The sequence below is a fragment of the Nomascus leucogenys genome, chromosome 11 (genome assembly GCF_006542625.1).
Source record: "Nomascus leucogenys isolate Asia chromosome 11, Asia_NLE_v1, whole genome shotgun sequence".
NCBI classification, from domain to species: Eukaryota; Metazoa; Chordata; class Mammalia; order Primates; family Hylobatidae; genus Nomascus; species Nomascus leucogenys.
Window position 1 is genome coordinate 3889429 of NC_044391.1, and position 23832 is coordinate 3913260.

The following is a 23832-nucleotide window of genomic DNA, read 5'->3' on the forward strand; positions in this document are numbered from 1 at the left end:
CAGAAAAGGAGCAATGGGAGGCAGACCTTCAGAGGGGATTATGTGTGTAAGGACAAGCATTCAGAGGACCACCAATGTGTCCGGCTTTGTTGAGGAAGATGTTTTATTCTTTGCCAGGCCCGTGTGAAATGTGGAAAACCAAGTCACTCTTCCTTCTGTGTCTTTGGAATCTTCATTATTAGGGATTTTTTTTTCTTTTTTGAAGTGAGGTCTCACTCTGTCCACCAGTGTGGAGTGCAGTGGCACCACCATAGACCACTGCAGCCTGGAGTGAGCTACTGGGCTCAGGAGATTCTCCCACCCCAGTTTCCCCAGTAGCTGGGACTATAGGCATGTGTCACCATGCCAGACTAATTTTGTAGTGTGTGTGTGTGTGTGTGTGTGTGTGTGTGTGTGTGTATTTGTAGAGACAGGGTCTCACTATGTTGCTCTGGCTGGTCTAGAAATCTTGGGCCCAAATGATCCTCCCACCTTGACCTCTGAAAGTTCTGGGATTACAGGCAGGATCCACCATGCCCAGCCTAGGTTTTATGCGGTAACAAGGGTTGGGTTTTTAGCTATCACTCTCCTTTTCAAAAAAAGGAATTCCAAATTAACATTGAAAGAGCCCTGGCTCTCAAGAGAATGGGTGTGTTTGTCCTTCATCACCACTTGATGCCATTTGTAGAGCCCTAGCCCTGGCAAGGGAACAGAGTACAGGAGGGGTGTGGTGTCTGGAACTGAGAGGCAATAGCCACCTCTCTGGCACATTAGGTTAGGAACAATGAGGGTTCTGCCAGCAAGAGGAGCCTAACTATTGCTTTGGGCTCTTGCTGTAGCTGGGAAGCACACAGCCAACTCACACCACCTCTCTGCCTTGGTCACCCCCGCTGGGAAGTCCTATGAGTGTCAAGCTCAACAAACGATTTCACTGGCCTCTAGTGATCCGCAGAAGACGGTCACCATGATCCTGTCTGCGGTCCACATCCAACCTTTTGACATTATCTCAGATTTTGTCTTCAGTGAAGGTAAGTTTGCGGGAGATGGAGGGGAAGAAGACCTAGTTTATTTCAGGAAGGATGGGAGAGGGACCTACCAGGGCCCCAGGATGTTACCACTTGGATTTCCTCTAGGTTGAAATGACACTGCCTGCCTCTTTAATAATTTTCAAAGACTAAAAAAGCAGTAAGCTGAATGTATGAACTTTTCTCAGTAGTTCTTTCTTTCTCCCTCTCAATCTCCTCCCCTGTCTTCCTTCACTTTAGTCCTTTCTTCTCTATCTCCCTTTGTTTCCTCCTTCTTCTTTTCTTTACCTTCTTCCCTCCCTTCTTATATTTCATCTTTCCCTCTCTCCCTATCTTCTTTCCTTTGCCAAAAGATGAACCCTCATAGGGAAAAAGATTTAAAAAGCCACTTTGGAAAAAACTGTAATTTTGATGCAAACTTCCCAAGGAGAAAGCAGCTAAAATCTTTAAGAAGTTAGTTAATCTAGAGAGCTACGGATGGGGGAAGGGCCTTTGCCTTTCTGGGTCTCAGTTTCTTCTCGTTCTCTTGGATACTTCTAGCTGAAAGTTCTGCTGCTGTGAGTCCAAGTTTCTGTGCATCCAGAAGGCAGTGGGGGTGGGTGTGTATGCACTGATCATGGACTCACCAAGTCTTTCCACCGAGCACCTTCGTGAGGAGGATGTCCTTAAGCTCCAGGGAGGGAAGGGTCCCTGAAGGCTGAGCCGTTTAACACCAGCTGCTTCTGCTGAGAGTGTGGAGCAAGGCTGTTTCTCGGTCTGTTTAGCCTCTGAAAGGGGACCCAGCTGTGCTCTGGCAGGCTCAGGTCAACCACATTCTTTCATTCTCAGCACCCTTGCAGAGGTAGGGCACAAGGGGAGTCAAAATTTCTGCAATTCGTTCAAGTCAAGCAACAATTTACGTTAGGCAAGTGTGGGATAAGTGAATTCATATCATTTATTCTCTCTCCCTCACAAAGGAGGTTATTAAAATTTATATTCTGTTTATTCTACATGGAAAAAATCAGAAAAAAAATTGTGATTGCTTTGTTTATGCACATCTGGAGGTTGGAGACCTCCAGGTGAATACAACAATTCCGGCGTTCAGGATATTAGAGAATTTCCACCTTTGTCATCTATGATTATTTTCTAAGGTATCTAGCTTTCATAAAACACAGCTCCCACTCAACCTATTATGGAATAGAATGTACCACCTTCCACCTTGATTATTGAGAAGGCATTGGAGAAGTCCTAAGATAAATCGTCTTTAAGAAAAGGGCCCATTTCTTATTCACGTTTATATTATTAGCACCTAATACAGTGCTTGGCATATTGCAGATGTCCAGTTAACTTTGGCTGAATTTATATTTTGACGGTGTGGATTTAATTAGTAGAGATTTCCAAATGCTGCCATGTCATGCAAATCAGAATGTCATATATTTAGTAAAGCAGTGTCACACTTACCTGTTCAGGTGGAAGGATAGGCTATCCCATGTTAACATATTTTCTACAAAATTGAAGCTACTAAACTGTGTCAAGACCTTAACAGCTTTTAAAGATCTTTTTGTTTATGGAAGTATTTATAAAATGTAATAGTCAGTGTCTTTCTTAAACTGAAAATATTAAGCATAATCAAGTATAATTTGACTTATTATGATTACTGATGACAAGGAATTTATTATGAAAATAATTGGACTATGTAATGTTAGTTCCTAGTCCCCAGGACCCTGCCATAAATGCTTTTCAGTTTATATGGGTACTCTTAATAGTGTATAATGACTTTCTAGTTTTTGCTGATTAGCTGTTACTAGGCACTTCTTTACTTCCTGTTACCACTGGTGCTATAATTGCTGCTTCTCCTAGCTCCTTACCATTCTGTGTTATTTTTAAGTCATTGTTTATAGTTGCCTATGGCCTGAGAAATCAAACCTCATAGATTTTTAGAATTGTGTATAAAGTAAGAATAAATAAGCACTGAATAACTTTCCTAAAAATCAGTACAATTAATTGCATGGAGTAAATGGTATCTTTTGTTTTTAAACCAATTTTGATCCACTTCAAGGTCCTAGATAGGGAAGGCTGCTGGGTAGACATAGAGAGTTTGTAACTACATATAACCTCCTAAATGCAAATAGAGAAGTCACAAGCAAATGGCACTTGTCTCACCCCAGGCTTTTATGGCTAATAATTAGGATGTTCTCTCCTGTATGGTGTCCCTGGGCTTACGCCTTGACATTCCTGGGAGGTGGCAAAGCCTCATTCAGAATCACTCACTGGATCAGTGTGCCTTTGTGTGGCTGCGGTTTTTTGTTCCTGGCTCCTCCCGTCTGTTCCTCTCAGCACCTGCCCCGACTGTGTTTTGTAAGAGATCATTATTTTCGATTTGGTGGAATTTTAAAGATTCCTTTTGGGTGCCTTTTCAGGATCTAGCACTGGGTCTTTATCCCCAGAATAGAAGCTCAAGGGGCTTTCAGTGTGTGCGTGTGAGTGGAGTATGCTTGCATGGGGAGGGAATATCATGTCATATATCTGCACACTCACTGCAGGGGTGTGTCTGTGCATTCGTGTGTGTGTGTGTGTGTTTGTGTGTTCGTGTGTTTGGACCGTGGCCATTGTCCAGCTCAGCATAATGGTTTCCTGTGAAGAGTCTATTCCCTGCGTAAGGTGGTCATACCTGGCACTCTTCACACCTGTCTACTGAATAGGCCTTATGAGAAAATCAAGAAAGGGTCCACGATGTCGGTAAGTGGACACTCACAAGGGCTGAGAGCAGCCCAAATGGAGGTTGACATCTTTATCACAGGAGTCCCTTTAGTGCATTGTACTTGGCTACTACACTGATCCCCAAACGAAAGTCTCTTAGCCCAGCAATGTGCTCATGAAACTTCAGCTGCAATGTGCAATGACTGTGGTGATATTGTTAGCACACAGACTTGGGTTCTCTTAGGTCTGGGAGTGGGCCCCTAGAAGCTCTGTTGCTAGCAAGGTCTCAGGTGACACTGCTGGCTTGTGGAGCACTATAGAGAGTTTGAAGAATTAAAGGCACAATAAGCTTCATTGAGTGACACTTGGACAGGGACTTATGAGAAGGGAAGCCCCTCACAGCAGGAAACTGTCCAGAGGGAGGCTTATGGGACCACCATCCAGAAAAGGAAGAGGACAAGGGAATACCCAAAGCAGAGGGGCTTTGCAGAGGGGTTTATGTGTCCAGGTGACATCTGCTCAGCAGCACAGCAGGGAGTCCATGGGTCCCAGAGCTTCTAGAGGCAGCAGTGCCTTGGAGCCTTAGAACTCCAAGGCTGTGTCTTATCAATGGGTAACAGCTGTTGCATGAGGTTTCAAGGAGTATGCAAAGCAGGCAGGCTCTATACAGCTGCAAATTTTTTTGTTTAAGCTATTTTAAAAATAATTGGATGTGTAAAGATTTGGGAGTTTGGCGCCAACAGGTTTTGAGCTAACAGTCTCAGCCTTCAGTGAAGAAATAAACCACCTAGAGTCCAATACACAGAGGCCATCTTTGGCTCATTTATTTACCAAATACACTTTGTGCAGCAACTATCACCTCTGCAATAGAAGCTATCACCCCTGCAATCTGAGGCACTTTGTTTCTCATTTGGGGTTGATTACCTTGTTCTTCCACAATTAATTCTTGAGGGCCTCATTCAAAGGCCTGCAACTCCCTTTGAGAGCCTCATGTGATTTCTGGCTGAGATGGGAAGGGGGATGTGTTGCTGGGAGGGAACAAACCAGCCTGAGTATTCTAATACTTTGAGTAAAAGAAAACTTTTATGTATTATGTCAGAAAAAACAGAATAGAATAGGAAGGCTACCTCTATTTCCATTTATTCAGGATTCAGGTCTATCAGGCATTTAAAATACATCACATAGAGATTCGTCCCTTTTTAATTCTCTCTCAAGGGGCAAACAAAACAAAACAAAGCAAAACAAAAAGAAATGAAACAGAACTGCAGAAAGATGCTGAGATCCCCATTTACAATGGAGCAGCTGAGATACAGAGAGGTGAAGTGACTTGGTGAAGGCTTCCCTTCTAGAACCTGTCTTTGGGTGTCAGAGCTTTTGTCCTTAGTATCTCAGGGCCACAGCTGCTCCTGCTGAGTAGCTATAATCAACATGTGAGTGTGAGAGGCATTTAGAGAGTTTGTTGGGTACCCCAAATTCATGAGCTGTTTATTATTGTTCCTAGCATCATGATTGGGAGATGCCACTTAATCTGTATTTTACCCAGATCTGCGGGAACTTTAGTGTTAGTGGAAATGAACATGGCTTACATTTCTCTATATACCAGCCCCCCAGTAGAGCATCCTGTGGCAAGCTGTCATGTCACAGATGCATGAAGCGTTTGCTGATCCAGAGAGTTTTGTAGACCTGTGATTTACCTGGCACTTCCCAGTCAAGAAACATGCCACCCTAGATAGTTGGTCCTCAAGGCCTCCTGAGTAAGCAGCCAAAGGGAAATAATCTGTTATGAACACAGCTGAGAACTGTGTTGAGGACTCCAAGATGGAGCCCCAGCCTTCGGCCATGGAGTTAGCCAGTCATAGAATTCTGTGCTTCGGATACTGTCCTCTGTAGAGAGCATAGGATATGCCTCAGAATTATCTCATCTGAGGGTGAGCAACCCAGTGTTTACCCACCAAATGCCATCTATCACTGATGGTTGTTGTGGAAGCATTAATTCCCTGGGACTTCTGACCTACTTTGGAGTCAAAACCTGTTGGGATATATGGGACTGGTGAACGCTGAAAGAAGAATGGACAGTGTCTGTGTCCACTCACTACACCTAGGTACTGGGATATAAGAACTTTTTCTGCCTCGCTGAAACTTTCAGTCTAGTGGGATAGGGTGTATACAATGCATGTCATGTTCCTGGCATACAGTGGCATCAAACAACACTTGCTCTTATTATTTTTTTCTTCTCTAATACTTAAATCTTTTTTTTTTTTTTTTTTTTTTTTTTTTTTTTTTTTTTTTTGAGACGAGTCTCTCTTCGCCATGGAGTGCATGGCGATCTCGCTCACTGCAACTCGCTCGGTTCACGCATTCTCTGCTACTTCGAGTAGCTGGATACAGCGCCCCACTACGCCGGCTATTTTTTTTTTAGTAGACAGGTTCACCGTGTCTCGATCTCCTGACCTCGTGATCCCCCCTCGCCTCCCAAGGCTGGATACAGCGTGCCACCGCCCCCTCTTTTTTTTTTTTTTGAGATGGGAGTCAAGGCTGGCCTTGAACTCCTGGGCATAAGCAACCCTCCCACTTCAGCCTCCCAAGTAGCTGGGTGGTGATGCCACCGTGCCTAGCAAATGCTTACATCTTGATGAGGGTATCAGCTTGTCTGCAGTCAAAGGTCTCCAAAGCCCACTCATCTTAACAGCTTCTCAGTATACAAAATACATTTTGCTGATGTTATAGGAGTCCAGAGCCAGCACAGGGAACATATGGAAAGAGCGTCAAACCCTTTCTCTATCTTGCCCGGCCAAACAACAGGAGAAGCACAGCCAGCAAAAAGCATGCCCTCCTCTTCCAACAGTTTCAGTCCATGGTGCTAGGAGAGCTTGAGGAAGCAGAGAGCTTGCCTCTGCTTCCATTGCCTATCCCAGTGCAGTCCATTGGGGGTGCAATGAAGTGCTCTTGTAGCTTACCCCAGGGAGTCAATATTATTTTAAAATGCTGTCATGAAATAAAACACATATCTAGCAACCAGCACCTAAGATAAATTATGATTTTAGTGGGCACACTTGGGTTAAGGGTTGAGGAGACCCTTGTTGGCAACTGGCAGCTGGCAACAGATTATGGATTTATTGTTTGTCTTCATCTGGTTCTTTCCAGTGATGAGGCTGGTTTTTGTCTCTTCCAGCCACAGGCCACTTACCCTGGGCCCCTGTTGTGTGTACTCTAGAGCCCTGAGTCCACCAAGAGCAGAGGCATGAGGGACCCTAAGTCCCGTGGAGGTGGACAGGGAGTCAGGGGTTCAGGGAGATCTGAAGCCAGATGCGGTCCGGGCTAAGCCAACAGATGCTCTTCTCCCTGGCAGAAATCAGAGGCCTTCCTTGTTTTGTAATCTGTGGGTTGCATTATCAGTTTACAATACAAGATTTTAACCCTGGGGTATATATAGTTTATAGATAGAATTCAGAGAAAAAAATTTATATCTTTATTTTCACTAACTTCTGATTAATATTTAGCATTTTCTTTGTTTATAAATGAAGGTGACAGAGCACAGTAGTATTAGCAGTACCTGTGACTGTCACCAATAGAAATCATAGGTATTTTCATCTCAGTTTGTGCAGATCTTGCAAAGTAACATTTATGCTTCTCACTGCTTTATAATCATAGCCAACATATATGTGTTCCAATAAGGAAGTACATATATCGCTGTATCTGAAATTCTTTTAAAAATATTCGATGGCTGAATTTCACTTTCACTTGTAATTGCATGTATTTTATTTTTTATGCATTCATAAACATTATTCTGAGAAGGGGTCCTTAGTTTTATTATACTTGCACAAAAAAGACTACAACCTTTTCTTAGTAGGTCATGAGCAGCATTGTTTTAAATGAAACAGAATAGAATACAGCATAAATTATTAGATGCATAAAGCAAGGATAACTATTTTTTGTCAAACTTCTGCTTTAGGTCTCTGCGTGTACATATGCTCTAAGCTGCCGTGTAAAATGCTTTTTTTTTTTTTTCCCATAGGTCATAGGCAGATTAAAAACACTGACTTAAGCCTGAAAGAGAAAAGCATGTCCTGCTTTTATGGGTTCATAATCCCTCATCTAAAACCCAGATCGAACTAAAAAAAAAACAAAAAACAAACAAACAAACAAAACCTTGGTGCTAGATGGTTTTCAGAATTCAGAATATTTTAGACTTTAGGAAGACTACACAGTGCACAGTTTATATATTACATAAGACCATGGAAGAGTCAGGGCAGCCCCACGCAATCAAACATATTAATATCTCTGTTTCCTGCGGTGAAACATGTGAAACATCATACTAAGTAGGATGACTGAAAACTACAAGCAGCCTCACATTAGACTAAGTCAGGTTTTGCTGCCAAACAAGTGATTACAAAGTACTTTTGGTTTTCAGAGCTTTGTGGATTTTGAAACAGTGGCTAAGAGAGTGCGCTCAGGAATTCTTTTTTATTTGACCACTTACTGATTAGAGGTTGGTAAGTGTGGGATTTGGTATTAGCTATGATACTTTTTGACATCTTCATAGTTGATATCCTCTTTATATTGCCCTTTCCTGTGGTGTGATTAATTCTATTTTTTTTTCCTAAAGCAACAAAAGATAATTGTCTGAGAAATAAATCATGATAGTATTCTAAGCATATTTTTTCTTTCTCCTTCTTTACTATACTATATCATTTTTTCTCTATTTTTCTTAAAGAATGAGATGTGAGACATTCTTTTTATTATCGATTTAGAAATAATACTTTTGGTACTTGAGCTCCAAAGACTCCCATACTTAAAAGAAGTACATAGAAGACTTAAATGTATAAGACTTCTATCTTTATAGTGAACAATGACAGAAAAGCTATTCTGTGCCAGGCACTGTGCTTGGCCTTCTGTAGTATGATGCTTGATACTCACAGCAACCCTGTAAAGTAGGTGTCATCTCGATTTTACAGGAAACTGAAGCTTAGTAGATTAAGAGATTCACCCAGGATTGGACAGTGGAAGATCTGGGCTCTGAGCCCACTATCATCTCTTTCCCTCACAATGTTCCATTACATCTACTCCCTCTTGATGTGATGATCTGCATCTATGGAGACCACCAGAAGTTCGTGTATACCTCTATTTCTACAGCTATATCTAACTATATATCTATTTATTCATTGTTATGGTATAAACCAAGAGAAAAGAGAAAACACGACTTTACAAATTGGTCAAGGTCGTTTGGTGCCCCATCCCCAGATTCTTCCCAATCCAACTCCAACCTCCCTTCCTCCTGAAACTTTCTTAACCCCCTACCCTCCCTGTCCTGAATACTTGTAGTTGGGGCCACACAGAACACCACCTGTCCATGTTCTCCAGTGGTTTTGCTACATAAGCTCTTGCACCCAGACACAACTCTTTCTCCATTGCCTCTCCCATTCTGCCTAGGGAGGTAGATGTTTTATTTCGGGCTCCTGGCTGATTGTTTGCCTGGGTAACTAGAGTGTAAGCAGGAAGAAGTGAGCTAAAACCATGGTCTGTCTGGGTAACTATGAAATTGCTCTGTAGGGGAGAGTTAAGAAGGGAAGAGGCAGAGTCTAGAGCCACGAGGGCAACCTTGTAAAGATGCCTGGGGCCTACTCAGGTAGCAGCCTGGAATGGTGCATAGATGAGAGTCTGAAGGTCCTGAGGTCTTTGCTACTTTTTGTGAGATAATTTATTTTTTATTTTTACCATTTAACACAGACTTAGCCTTATTACTAAATAATTTGAAGTCAGTGTATTACTTAATATTTTAAAATTTTTAAAAATTCTTTGTTTCTATTCAATGTATTGTATTAAGTAAGCAAAAAATTGTATGAGATTGCCACTAGGGCCTGCAAACCAATCAAACCCTGCAATCTGTTAACATTACATGGGCAACAGAGTGTTATTGTGAGGAAAAAAAATAACCTTTGTTGTTAACAAAATTCCTACCCCACATGATTCCATTTCTATTCATTCTTCTCTTCAAAGAGGCAATATGGTGTCATATTGGAGAAGAAGACTGCCATGCTGGCATCGTGAAGTTCCAGGCCTTCCACTCTTTCTGATACACTGTGTCATCTTAGGTCTTGTCCTTGGAGCAATGGATGTATTGGTCCAGGCTGACCCTCAAAGTGCTGGGACTCATTAGAATGGAATCAAACAGTGGGGGAAAAAGTTCCCTGAAAATTCTTTTTCAACCTTTTGGTTGTAATAAGAAGAAAGGCTCGGTTTAGTCCTAATAAGTCCTTACCATTTCTCTAGCATTTGCCAAACTATCTTTTAAAAAAGCTATTTCTAGAAGAATTTCTTTTTCTATTATATACATGTGTATTACGTAGATACATATACATATATGTGTGTATATATATACACACATACATATATGTGTGTATATATATACACACATACGTGTATATATATATGTGTGTGTATATATATACACATATAAAACAGTCGTCTTTAGGTACAATTATTTTACACATTTAAGCATGTAATTTAATAAATATTGACTTATTAATACACCTGTGAAGCCATCACCACAATCAAGAAATCAACATATTCATCACCCTGGAAAGCTTCCTTGTTCCCCTTTGTAATAAGTATCCAGCTCATTGAATTTTCAGATGCTGGATGAACCTCTGCAACCAGCATGCAGTCAGGAAACCGAACTGACAAATCCTCCTTTCTGCTCCACTTTGGGATTCTGCAGCCTTTTAATGACAGTGGTTTAGGTCTGTTAAGTGCTGCCCCAACTATAAATGTTAAGTTGTTTGAGTTCAGATCAGGCTTCATTTACCCCTGGGCAAACCACTTATCGTTATGACTTGATTACCTTATGTGTAAAATGAGTATAATAATATTGTGTACCTCAGAGGGTTGTTAACCAGATAATCTTTGTGCTTAAACTGATTGTTAATTTAGGGACTAGGAATGTCAAGTATACAGCTTTCAAAGGCTGTATATGTGAATGTAAGTCTCCACTAATTGTTATTATTAGAGAGGAAAGCTCATCCCTTTTCCTTTCTGCTGATCTCAGGCAAGGTGAGAGAAGGCACTATGTCAATAGGGATTCTGGAGGAGACTGGCATACAGTAGGTACTTAATAAATGTTTACTTGGTCATCTGGACTTAAAAAAACTTGGTCTTTATGAAGAGACATGTAAAGCTTGTTTATTTTTCACTTGTGGCTCCTGATTTTGGTTAAAAGGCCACCAGTTACCCACAAGAAGCAAATGAGCCTGTTCTGGTTTCTAGGAATGTAATTCTGGTTAGCCTGACAAACTGTTTGACCACTAGAAGGTCTCCCAAGAATAGTTTTTTGTTGATGGCGGTTCTATGTAAAAAAATGGAGACTCACCACTATGAAGCTATCTTGAATTTTAGGAGGGTGAAAAATAAATCAACACTGAGGTGCTGCTAACATTTGTGTTCTTCATCTAGATGCTGGTTACATGAGATGTTCATTTGAAAAATTCATCAAGCTCTACACTTACTTAAAAATTATAGCATAATTTACATATATTACATGCACCCCTAATGTTTACCCCAGCATTATTCACAACAGCAAAGTTATAGAATCAACCTAAGTGTCCATCAACAGATGAATGGATAAAGAAAATGTGGTGCATATACACAACTGAATACTATTCGGCCATTGAAAAGAGTGAGATGGTGTCGTTTGCAACAATGTGGATGGCACTGGAACATTGCATTAAGTGAAATAAGCCAGATACAGAAAGACAAATATTGCATGTATTCACTCACATGTAGGAGCTCAATAGATTGACCTCAGGGAGTTAGAGAGATACCAGAGGCTGGGAAGGATATGGTTGTGTGTGTGTGTGTGTGTGTGTGTGTTGGGGAGAGTGGACTAAAGAGAGGTTGGTTAATGAGTACAAATATATAGTTTGATAGGAATAAGTTCTAATATTCAATAGCAGAGTGGGGTGACTATAGTTAACAATCATGTGTTGTATATTTCCAAAATAGCCAGAAGTGAGGACTTGAAACATTCTCTACACATAGAAATGATAAATTCTGGAGGTGATGAATATCCTAAATTCCCTGACTTGATCGTTACAGTGTATGCACGTAACAAAATATCACATGTATCCCATAAATATGTATGAATAGTGTGTATCAATAAAAAATAACAAAGTAATAAACAAATCTAAAATGTATGGTTTAATGCTTTTGTACCTATATTCGCAACCGTGTAAACATCACCTAGATCAAGATCTACAATAGTTCCACCACAGGTGAAAGTTCCCTTGTGTTCCTTTCCCCAGATAGAAGCACATTCTGACTTCTGTCACCACAGAGTTAGTTTTACCTGCTGTTGAACTTCATATAAATGGAATCATACAGTATGTATACACTCTTTTGTGTCTGGCAATTTTCTGTCAGCATAATATTTCTGAGATGCACCCATTTTGTTATGTGTAGCCATAGTTCATTCCTTTTTATTACTGACTACTGTTCCATTATATGAATATATGCCACAATTTATCCATTCCATTTTGATGGACATTTTGGTTGTTTCCAGTTTTAGGCTGTTATGAATAAAGCTGCTATGAACATTTATGTTCAAGTCTTTTTTATGTTGACTATGTTTTCATTTTCCTGGGGTAAATGCCTAGGAATGGGATGCTGGGTATGTTTGTCTTTATTAGAAATTATCGAACAGTTTTGCAGAGTGGTCATAACATTTCTCAACAAGGGTGTTACAAGTTCCAGTCATTCCACATCATCACCAACACTTGGTATTTTCAGTCTTTTTGAAACTTATATATTTTTATATAATGCGTTATGTGTACATATTACTTTAATAAAAAGTTAAAAATGAATCAACAATAAAAATGACGATGACTGTGTCTAATGGTGAAACTCTGAACATTTAGATAAATTATCTGGATGTTTTGTTGACATCTGCCAGGAATCCAATAATTAAATGCTGTCCTATTTAATTGATGTATTTTTATTACACATTATGTAGGAATATTAAGTGTTAACCTAGGGGTTGGTTAGGGAAAACTATTTCTGAAAAACAGTCCCAAAGCTTCCTTGAGAAATCTTTTTACATCCATTTCCCTTTTTGTTTTGTAGAACTTATGATTCAGAATATTTTGACCAGAGCTCACTGCTTTTCTTCTTTCCCATTGCAGAGCATAAATGCCCAGTGGATGAGCGGGAGCAACTGGAAGAAACCTTGCCCCTGATTTTGGGGCTCATCTTGGGCCTCGTCATCGTGGTAACACTCGCAATTTACCACGTCCACCACAAAATGACTGCCAACCAGGTGCAGATCCCTCGGGACAGATCCCAGTATAAGCACATGGGCTAGGGGCCATTAGGCAGGCACCCTCTATTCTTGCTCCCCCAACTGGATCAGGTAGAACAACAAAAGCACTTTTCCATCTCGTACACGAGATACACCAACATAGCTACAATCAAACAGGCCTGGGTATCTGAGGCTTGCTTGGCTTGTGTCCATGCTTAAATCCAGGGATGGGGGAGACTGTTTTGGATTTGTAGGGTGAAATGGCAATTATTCTCTCCATGCTGGGGAGGAGGGAAGGAGGGGTTCAGACAGCTTTCATGCTCATGGTGGCTTGGCTTTGACTCTCCGAGGAGCAATAAATGCCACTTGGAGCTGTATCTGGCCCCAAAGTTTAGGATTGAAAACAGCTTCTTTGAGGAGGAAACCCCTTTAGGTTCAGAAGAATAGGGGGTGCTTTGCTCCCTTGGACACAGCTGGCTTATCCTATACAGTTGTCAATGCACACAAAATACAACCTCATGCTCCCTGCAGCAAGACCCCTGAAAGTGATTCATGCTTCTGGCTGGCATTCTGCATGTTTAGTGATTGTCTTGGGAATGTTTCACTGCTACCCGCATCCAGTGACTTTGCAGCACAAGAAAACGATTAATGTAACTATGCAGAGTTGTTTGGACTTCTTAATGTGCCAGGTCCAAGTCAGGGGACCTGAAGAATCAATCTGTGTGAGTTTGTTTTTCAAAATGAATTAAAACACACTATTCTCTGGCCTTTGGCTGCTTTCTTGAAACAAGAAAACAAAGCTAAAATGGTTTCTTTGGTGTCCAGAGGAGAAAGAGGAAAAGATGAAGACGGATTTTGCATGTTTGCAAGAGGAAAAGCAAAGAGAGGGCAGGGAACCAATGAGGGGGAAGTCGGCTTTTCTAGGTGAAAAAAATGGATTTTTTTTGGCAAATATAAATAGTTTTAATAATGGCACCTGTTGACCAGTTGGTCTAATATTGCTTCTGATGCTTCTTGGTCTTGAGTTTGGCATTTCACTTTGGATTAAAAAGGTGGACTGGACATAGTAGCCTAAGTTGAGTTCCATTTGAAGGAAAATTCCTGGAGAAATGCACATAGTTTGAATTTCATTCACTTTCTAAATAATCATTTTTTTTCCCAGAATGTCCGAGTGGGAGTAGGGAAAAATCTTTTCTCTGGTTTTAGAGTGGAACTCTCTCCCTCCACATATACAGTCTCCACTATATGAGAGGCAGCTCATGAACTCCTCTCCCTGTCTTCAAACTGCTCACAATAGGATATCTTCAGAAGTTCATTATCCCAGCAATCTCACCAAGTGTCATCCAGTTTCTGTCCTATTACCCATTTGTTTGCTGTTCTATTAACCACAATCTTCTTGTCTTCATGATCTCTCTTCAGTGTCTGCCTCTTACCAGTGAGGGAAAAATCTCTAATTCCTCCTAAAATTTTCATGTTGCACAAGGAAAAAAATACCTTTGGTGAAAACTAAAAGATGGTTAACTCCATTCTTGTACTCATCTGTGATCTGTGATCTTCTCACCCACATTCCCCAAACTTGACAAACCATTTCCTTTTTAGCATCCCAGTATTTTCTTTAAACGTTATATTCCTTATTTGGACCCATCTGAATATTTAGGGGAGAAATGGACACTTAGATTTATCTAGGAAATCACAGTGAGTTACCATTCCCTTCTGCAACCCTTTTGAAAAAGAAATCTCAAACCTTTCTGAGTCATATGTCTGAAAGCTCCCATCTGTGTATGTTTTTCTTTAAACTTGCTTTCACAAAACATAAGGCTTATTATTAGTTTTGGTATTGTCATGTAATTACATCATTGTTATGTAAATGTACATAGCACCTACTATTGTTTTGTGCACCTATTGAGTACAGGCTGAGTAGTGCTTATAAAGTAACAAACTTGACTTTAGTTTCTGTAGGGAAAGACTGACAAGAGAACAAACAACATACAACAAACATGTCATTCTCAAAATGTCAGAGTGCCCTGAATCTTTAGAAAGTGTTGACTCATGACCACATCCGTGTGTCTCAGCTACTTCAATCTTTCCAGAATCCAAATAACAGTGATTTTTCCACAAGTAATGTGCAGGATGTATGAAAAGCCATTATTACAATTACTGTTATGATTATCAATATTGTTTACCATGCAATTTTTACCTAGCTATTTAAAAATTATATCTCAAACTCAGTCTAGTTGCCTTTGAACCGTGCCTTATTTCTCTCAGCCATGTCTTCATCTTTATCATCAACTAAACACGATAAAGGGGAGCCTCAGACATAGAGCAGGAGCAGTGGTCTCTGGACACATCTGTGCCTGGCATTCTCCCAGCTCAGAGTGTCTAGGGAGACTGACTTCACCCCGTGCCTCAGCTCTGGGCCCTCTCTCCGTATTCATTGTCATTGCCTTTGTCCTAACATTTTGCAGCTGCTCCTGGGCCAGGAATAGCCTGAGGCAATGGCCCATTTATCTGCATTGCTTCTCAAGCTTCAGAGACAGGGAAGAAAACATATAAACCACAGACGCTCAATTACCCCTTGAACTGTCATTTTTCTTTTTTACTGGGATTTTAAACACAAACGCCTGTGGGCACAAGAGGATGTTGGACCTGGTTGCTGGGTATGCCTGCCTGGAAAAGCCAGGCCAGATGGACCATATGTGGATTTCTCTTGAGGGAGGGTGACTTTGATTTAAATTCAGAGCATGGTTCTTTGCAGGATTCCCTCAGTCCCAGGAAACAGTTCCCAGTGAAACAGCCTCAGAGGGGCAGGGAGCACTCGCTTATCTGGGGCCTGAGAACGCCCTCCAAACCATCATCTCTCTCTTTTTGTCAATTGTCCAATCTTTCCGTTAGCAAAGACTTGGCAAACCACATGGGTGTGGGAAGAAACACCTGAGAAACATGAATGGAGAAAGGGGAGGAAAGATGGTAGGAGTGACCTGCAGCATCTGGGGGAAGCAGACTGCTGCCTGTGTAGGGTTGGGTTTTACCAGGCAGGTGGTTCAAACTGGCATCGTGCTCAAACACTTCCCTGGAACAAACACCAAGCAACCCGGGCCAGAGACAGCTTTAAATCGTTGTGTCTCAAAGTGCATTCAAAGGCACCCTGTATTAGAATCATCCTAGGAGACTTTTGAAAGATGTTAGTTCTAGGGCGTCATCCCAGACATTATTTGAGAATCCCTGTGGTGAGGCCCTAGAATCTGTAGTTTTACTCTGCTCCCCAGATAATGTTGATGGGGAAATGAGAAGACTTCTGGTTAAAAAGCCTTTACTCTCAATGTATGTGCAACCTTATCCAAATTATTGGGCTTCTCTGGGTTCACGTTTTTTCATCTGAAAATGAAGCTTACTCCTCCATCCTTGCAAAGTTATTTGAGGACTCATGAAGCACCTGGAAGTCCCTAGCACAATGCCTGTCACACTGGAGAGGCTCCCTAAAAATTATCATTAGTGGCATTTTGCTAATACAATTCTTAACACGTATGTTCAAATTTTACCACCAAACAAGAGGTCACAAAAGATTCAAAGGGACTAATACAAGAGTTTTAGCCAGGCGAGGAGGCTCACTCCTGTAATCCCAGCACTTTGGGAGGCTGAGGCAGGTGGATCACGAGGTCAGGAGATCGAGACCATCCTGGCTAACCCGGTGAAACCCCGTCTCTACTAAAAATACAAAAAAAATTAGCCGGGCGTGGTGGCGGGGGCCCGTAGTCCCAGCTACTCGGAAGGCTGAGGCAGGAGAATGGCGTGAACCTGGGAGGCAGAGCTTGCAGTGAGCTGAGATCGTGCCACTGCACTCCAGCCTGGGCGACAGAGCGAGACTCCGTCTCAAAAAAAAAAAAAAAGAGTTTTAAATCTGACTTCCACGGTTTTCTGTGTCAATTTATTTTGGATTCAGAGAACTGTTACGCAAGGATTCCCTTCCACCCTAGTTCAGTAAATCACTCAGGGGTTATCAGTATTGGGGTGAGGGGATCTGTCAGAGTTTATGAACGTGGATGGGAAAAAAATTACACCTCCAGTTTTTACTAACCTCAAATGAAAGGTAGAATTTCCTTCAGTGGTGAACATGGGCATTAAACCACTGCAGTCTAAGAAGACCTGTGAATTTGTTATCAATAGAAATAGCCACATTACACTTGCCAGCTATATCTGAAAACAATCATTTATACTCATTACTTTGAAATTATGGTAGTTATTTGACCCATCAAAAGATCTTGTTATTTAATGCATTATAGCCACATTTTAAAATTGTGATAATGATACTTTAATCTTTTTTTTTTGTAAGCCTACATATTTTACTTTATGCATTTAAAAAACTTTTCTGAGAAGGAGTTTATAAGCTCAGACAGCCAAGAGGGTCCAGGGTCAATGGTACTTCAGCTGTCATTTAAAGTGACAGAGCCTGTCAGGCTGTCTGCTGGGGAATGGTTTACAAAGGCACGCATGACAGATGAGATAAGAAGTACTTCTTAGCACTGATCTTGTGCTTTCTAGACGCTGCTCTGGGTACTGGGACACAGCAGTGAACAAAATACATAAGAACTCCTGCCCTCATGGAACTGAAATATGTGGGGCGTGTGTGTGTGTGTGTGTGTGTGTCTGTCTGTGTGTAAGTGTGTGCACGTGCATGTGTGTATACCTGTCTACTTAGGTACAGTTTGAGGATCCTAAATCTGAAAATCTGAAATACAAAATGCTTCCAAATTCAAAACTTTTTTTTTTTTTTTTTTTTTTTTTTTTTTGAGACGGAGTCTCGCTCTGTCGCCCAGGCTGGAGTGCAGTGGTGCGATCTCGGCTCACTGCAAGCTCCGCCTCCCGGGTTCACGCCATTCTCCTGCCTCAGCCTCTCCAAGTAGCTGGGACTACAGGCGCCCGCCACCACGCCCGGCTAATTTTTTTTGTATTTTTAGTAGAGACAGGGTTTCACCGTGGTCTCGATCTCCTGACCTCGTGATCCGCCCGCCTCGGCCTCCCAAAGTGCTGGGATTACAAGCGTGAGCCACCGCGCCCGGCCAAAAATTCAAAACTTTTTGAATGTTAACATGATGCTCAAAGAAAATGCTCGTTGCAGCATTTTGGATATCAGATTTTCAGATTTAGGATGCTCAATTGGTACATATAATGCAAATATTCCAAAAATCTGAAAAAATCCCAAATTCAAAACACTTCTTTTGGTTCCAAGTATTTCAGGTAAGGGATACTCAACCTGTATTATGATTAATGTGCTGTCATTACCTAACTCTTTGGGGCCTTGGTTAACTCAGCCTAAGTGAATCATATAAGATCTTGAAGTCTTTTCTAGCTTTAAAGTTTTTTTTCTAGCTGACAATGATGAGGCATAATGATCAAAACATTTGTCATGTGAGAAAATCAGGATAAGAAATTTCTTTGCTTTTAGAACAATATATTTTGATCCAGAAATCAGCAACCCATAGACTTTCTCATGTCCTCTTTTTGTCTTTAGTTAGGTCTATTTATGTAGGAGATGCTCTCAGGGTCCCATTCATGTTCCCTCAGCCCTTCCTAGAGGTCATTTGCTGTGTCAATTTTAGCAAAGGGAACAAACTTTGCCCATGTGCAGGGCAAGGAGAGTTGATGCTGCAGGAACAATTCTCATCTAATGATGGGTAGGAGATAATTAAATATACCAGTGGCCCCCTCAAGAAAGACAATTCTCTCAGAAGGTCGCCAATGGGATTGAGCCCCAGTTGCCTATTGTGGTATCCCATTCATTAAAACACACTTTCTTGACTTTGTTCTGCTCTTTGTCTTATTTCTTCACTCTGCCATGTTGACCTTCCTGGGATCATCTCCCAAATGAAGTATTTGTGTCTAAGTCTTTATTCGAGCTCTTCTTTTGGCAGGACCTACACCAAGATAATGTATTCATTTGACTTGAAACACAGCTCAATATGCACACATCTCAAGGATCAAATGGACTGATTTTCCTGCACAATGTGGATTTGTACTGTGTCATGTCACTTTCACAAAATTTCTCCTGCTTGTACATTTTGTATCTGCTTCAGATCAATTTGATCTTTTCTCTGCCTGGAATTTCATTACCATTTTTTTTTTTCGATGACATTGTACTGTTCATTTGATCAGTTTGACCAAGCAGTCTGAACTCATTGGGCTGTTAACTTCATGGTATGATTTAGTTTTCCACTGATTGCTACTAAATGTGTTCTTCCCCAGGGATAAAGGGGATACGAGTGTAACTCGGTCTGATTCCATCTGTCTAGTCTAGTTTAAAAATCAATCTCGTTCTAATTCAAAGATAATACATCTCTCCTTTGCTCAAGTTAAACTTCTACTAGAGGAAGAGGTAGCAACTGGGAGGTAGTGCAGGATACATGGTGTGCTCTTGTATTCCGCCTTTCTTTCTCTTAAATACCTTCTTCAAATCATGGGGTCTCGCACTAATACATGGCCCTATTCTATGTGGACCAGTGGGGAGGGGAGGTTCCAGTAACCTAGCTGGCTGTAGTCAGCTGCCTTGGAGATGCTATTGGAGGAAAGGGAGAGGCCTGAGTCTCATTTTGGTTCCACTGAAAACTACAGCTTCTGCTGTTTGGAGTGGTCTTTGTGTAGATGACATATGTGGTTTTTAGAGTAAGGGTCAGCTCCACCTTGACCCTGTCTCCATGCAGAAAAGCAGCCATATTTCCCTTCAGTTGCCCCCATGGTGCACCCCTCCAAAGCACTCTGCAAGTTGGACATCCTGTTACTTAGTTAAGTGGTTTGACACATTATCTGCTGTCCTCGCCATGTCCCATCAAACATACTCAAGGGAACTCCATGTCTTCTTCCATGCCCAGTAAAGGTAGAGGAGACCTGTCCAGGGGAGGTTGCCTCCACCTTTGTCTGCCCTGACATGCGATATACAATGCCTTTTTTTCATCCTGCTAGCTTAGGCTACTTCCTGAGGGTTTTTACCTTCCAACATTTCTGGATGGAAAATAGGCTGTTTATATACAAGTTCCCCCATCCCCCAACTTCATGAGATCAATGTTAATGTCCCCCTTGTCTCCCAAAGTGGAGGAGAGAGCCCAACATTCTCTTCTAGGCTCCCAGAGAGCTCTCACCACACCCTCTTGAATCCAGGTTCTACTATAAAGACACATGCACACATATGTTTATTGTGGCACTATTCACAATAGCAAAGACTTAGAACCAACCCAAATGTCCATCAATAATAGACTGGATAAAGAAAATGTGGCACATATACACCATGGAATACTACGCGGCCATAAAAAAGATGAGTTCATGTGCTTTGCAGGGACATGGATGAAGCTGGAAACCATCATTCTCAGCAAACTATCATAAGAACAGAAAACCAAACACCTGAACAATGAGAACACATGGACATAGGGAGGGGAATATCACACACTGGGGCCTGTGAGGGGGTGGGTGGTTAGGGGAGAGATAACATTAGGAGAAATACCTAATGTAGGTGATGGGTTGATGGGTGCAGCAAACTACCACGAGACGTGTACACCTATGTAACAAAACTGCACGTTCTGCACACGTAACCCAGAACTTAAAGTATAATAAATAAATAAATAAATAAATAATTTTAAAAAAGCCCTCAGATCAGTTTTGCATCTTTGGAACAGGGAAGTAGAATGAGAGTCTTTAGCCTTGAACCTGGCTTTCCTTGAACTTGGCCTTCCAGAATTTAGTAATTTTTTTTTTTTCAGTAGTGGTATCGATATCACCATCTTCCACTCTTTACAATCTCCAGGGATGGATATATTTGTCTTTAGGTCATGTCATCACAATGTTACATACAACTTTGTACCAACTCGTTTGCACTCCCCAAGATCATAAAGAAATCATTCTTGGTTACTCAATAAAATAAATTTGGGAAATCACTGTTTCCAATAACACAATGGGGAAAAGGCAAACATTAATTTTTATTTGCAAATGCAGTTTCTGCCAATAGTTAGTGCTCACAAAACCTTCTAAGCTACAGTAACTTTTGGTAAACTCAATGAATACTTTAAAAAATACCCGATGGTAAGAAAATTACAGAAAAATTTCCATTACACTGTCGAAAATGTTTGGAATCCAAAATCCACTATTTTCTGCAATAGTTTTTAATGTTTGTTCTGGTTTAAAAAAGATTTTCTTTTTCTTTTCTTTCTACTTCTACATAGTCCTGGTTAAATTAATACAATCTGTCTCATGAACATTTAGGACTGCCATTTTCTGGATTTAGATTGTTTTTATTCTCACATATTTATATTAATACTTCAATATTTTACATAAAACATTGATTTGCTGTGTTTTGTGAAGCAAAATCATAGATCATATTTATGGAGGCATTTCCAGTTTGAAAGAAAACTGAAAATCTAATCAGTAGAAGGTCATTTAATGCCTTTTTTCCTTTTTAGCAGTAATAAATAATTAGCAACCTATTAATTACAAAAATTCTTAATTATGCTTAGAGCAACCAGAGCGCTATCACAAATTTAAATTCATATTTGTTACAGTATGTGAAATAGTTAAGAAAAGCCTCTGTTTTTCCAGTTTGGTAACAAATGGCTTTTGTCTGATGCATAATTAATAGAAACTAATGATGACTATGTAGCTCTTCCAGAGTTTTAAAGGCAAATCTATATTGGCCTACAGTTAACATGCAAATTCATCCAACAAGCAACACAAAATGTATTGTAGTAGTCATTCATTTTTATCAACATTCAAGAAGATCTAGACAGCAGCACGACTCTCCTATGTCGGAAACACGTTATAACATGGGCACAACTGAAGTCAGATCATACCTGGTAAAGTACCCTCTTGCTAATTCATCCTCTAGAGTCAGTTCAGACTTCCAGCACGATACATGAACAATAGCGATTAATACTGTGGTACAAAGGTAAATGCAGACAAGAGTTTGGTGTGCTAGCATACAGAGTTTTAAAAATGGTGACAAATGAAACCAAACGTCTTGCCCTGTTCTCTCCTCTCCCTTTGTGAGCCTGGAATTCTCATGGTCTCACTGAAACATTCTATTATGGGAACTGAGTCCAATGATCCTAGCACTGAAATTGCTCCCTGGGAGGGAAATTTGGCCACAAGGGAACATTGTACCCATTTGAGAAAGGGCACTGAGGGAAACATTGTGGTATGCAAAACAATGGTTTGCTACTAGAGGCATTGATGGAAAACGTGATTTTTAAAAATATTTAGCTTTATCCCAAGGAGTGGTATACTGTGGCTCAAATTTTATTTCATTATTTTTGGTTGGATTAATGAAACGTGCACACTATCACCATCACTCTTAATTCTTCTTCCATCAAATAAGACACTTGTTAGGATAAGAAAGATATTTTACTAAAGCTGACGGTGATTGAGAGTCATTCAGTATTCAAAGTTCCTAAAGAATCATTGGTTCTCTTAAAGGGATAAAAAAGTAGGAAAGGCTTTGTTCAAACTCCTGCTAGTAAACAAGTATTACTTCAACTGATACAATGGCTACATGACATCAAAGTACTATAAATTATCAAAACTATCGTACAGAAAAATTACAAATTCGTTGCAAAATACATTATACTGCTACCATTAAGAAAAAAGTGCTTTTTGTTTTCCTTTCTTTCTTTTTTTTTTTTGCCAGAAAAGTATTCTTTCAATATAGAAAATCCTACATGTTACCCTGCATGTGGCTAGGATATATCATAACGGAGTTTGTACTGAGTCCTTCTGATTTGCTGGATGAAGGGCTGAAAAATATAATAATGACTTATTAAAGCCGTGCTCCAAGTGACCACACCAGCTGTCAGTGGAGAGATGCCTGTTTAAGACACAAGAAGATGCCCTGGTCTGTTGAACCCTGCCGGTCGTCACACTGTCCCACCAATTGGCTGGTCTAGAATGCACAGGCCTTTTGCATGTTCTGTGTTTCCTTTTGTTCTCCTGAATTATTCTCACGTCCTCATCTAGCTTTGCCACCTACACGAATCCTCTGCTCAGTGATGCCTGTATTGTCTCATGAGAGGGACGATGCAAGACGGTGGACCTGCTAGTTTTAAGAATGGATGTCTGAGGAGTTCCTGGGCTGTTGCTCTCTGAGAGGGCTCCCTCACCAGCATCAGGTCTAGGAACCCCCGGAGCACTGAAGAAACCTGTGAAAACACAGATACCAAGCTGAGGACTAACACAGACACCTAACCCAGTCCCCAAAATGTTTTCCCCATTCATCCTATTGACAACTTCAAATTCCAGAAAGTTACCTTAAGGAGAAGGATGTTATGAAAGCAAAAGCATGTCTTGTCTTTGTTAACATTTAGTGTTTTCCTTACCTTTTTCAAGTTTGAAATAATAGGTGTAAATGACAGCTCAACTAAGAATGAAAACTTATTTACTAAATAAAATAACAGTGGCAATCACAGTGACGAGAGCAGCTATTACAAAATATTTAGTATGTGCAGGTGCTGATCACACATGCTTGATGAAGCATAGTATAAACAGGGAGCCGTTTTATTTTTCTAACAACTGCAACCACACAGGCTCTGTGGAACACCTTTCTTTAAGAGAAACAAGCTTCTGCAAGGATATCTAACACATCTCATTTTTTTTCTTTGAAGGTCTTGTAATTTTCTTTTTAAAGGTATATCTTACATTATGTATATATTTAGAGATGAGGTCTCACTACGTTGCCCAGGCTCAAACTCCTGTGCTCAAATGATCCTCCCACCTCAGCCTCCTGAATAGTTGGGATTACAAGCATGTGCCAGCGTGCCCAGGTTCTGCTGCAGAAATACTAAGCGTATGGCTCAATAGATTTTTACATACATTTACCCCTATTTACTCTGC

The 23832-nt window shown here is 40.7% G+C and overlaps 2 protein-coding genes across 9 annotated transcripts in view; one reads left to right on the forward strand and one right to left on the reverse strand.

The window, feature by feature from the left end:
- The window catches only part of LAMP5 (lysosomal associated membrane protein family member 5), a 36393-nt gene extending 21285 nt beyond the window's left edge, over positions 1-15108 (forward strand). For 3 of the 5 annotated variants that reach the window (XM_030821976.1, XM_030821978.1, XM_030821979.1), the window contains exons 6-7: positions 819-1007; positions 12857-13739. In XM_030821976.1, the coding sequence (XP_030677836.1) occupies positions 819-1007; positions 12857-13035 (368 nt within the window). In that variant the 3' untranslated portion in view covers positions 13036-13739. Of the gene's footprint in view, positions 1-818; positions 1008-12856 lie in introns of all 5 variants that reach the window. The other 2 variants (XM_030821977.1, XM_030821980.1) reach the window with 1 other exon arrangement.
- Positions 1-23832, reverse strand: part of PAK5 (p21 (RAC1) activated kinase 5) — a 314727-nt gene that overhangs the window by 10332 nt on the left and 280563 nt on the right. For 3 of the 4 annotated variants that reach the window (XM_003252622.3, XM_030821974.1, XM_030821973.1), the window contains one exon: positions 20914-23141. The exons of the other annotated variant lie outside the window; for it this stretch is intronic. In XM_003252622.3, the coding sequence (XP_003252670.2) occupies positions 22986-23141 (156 nt within the window). In that variant the 3' untranslated portion in view covers positions 20914-22985. Of the gene's footprint in view, positions 1-20913; positions 23142-23832 lie in introns of those variants that run through there. 4 annotated transcript variants of the gene reach the window in all.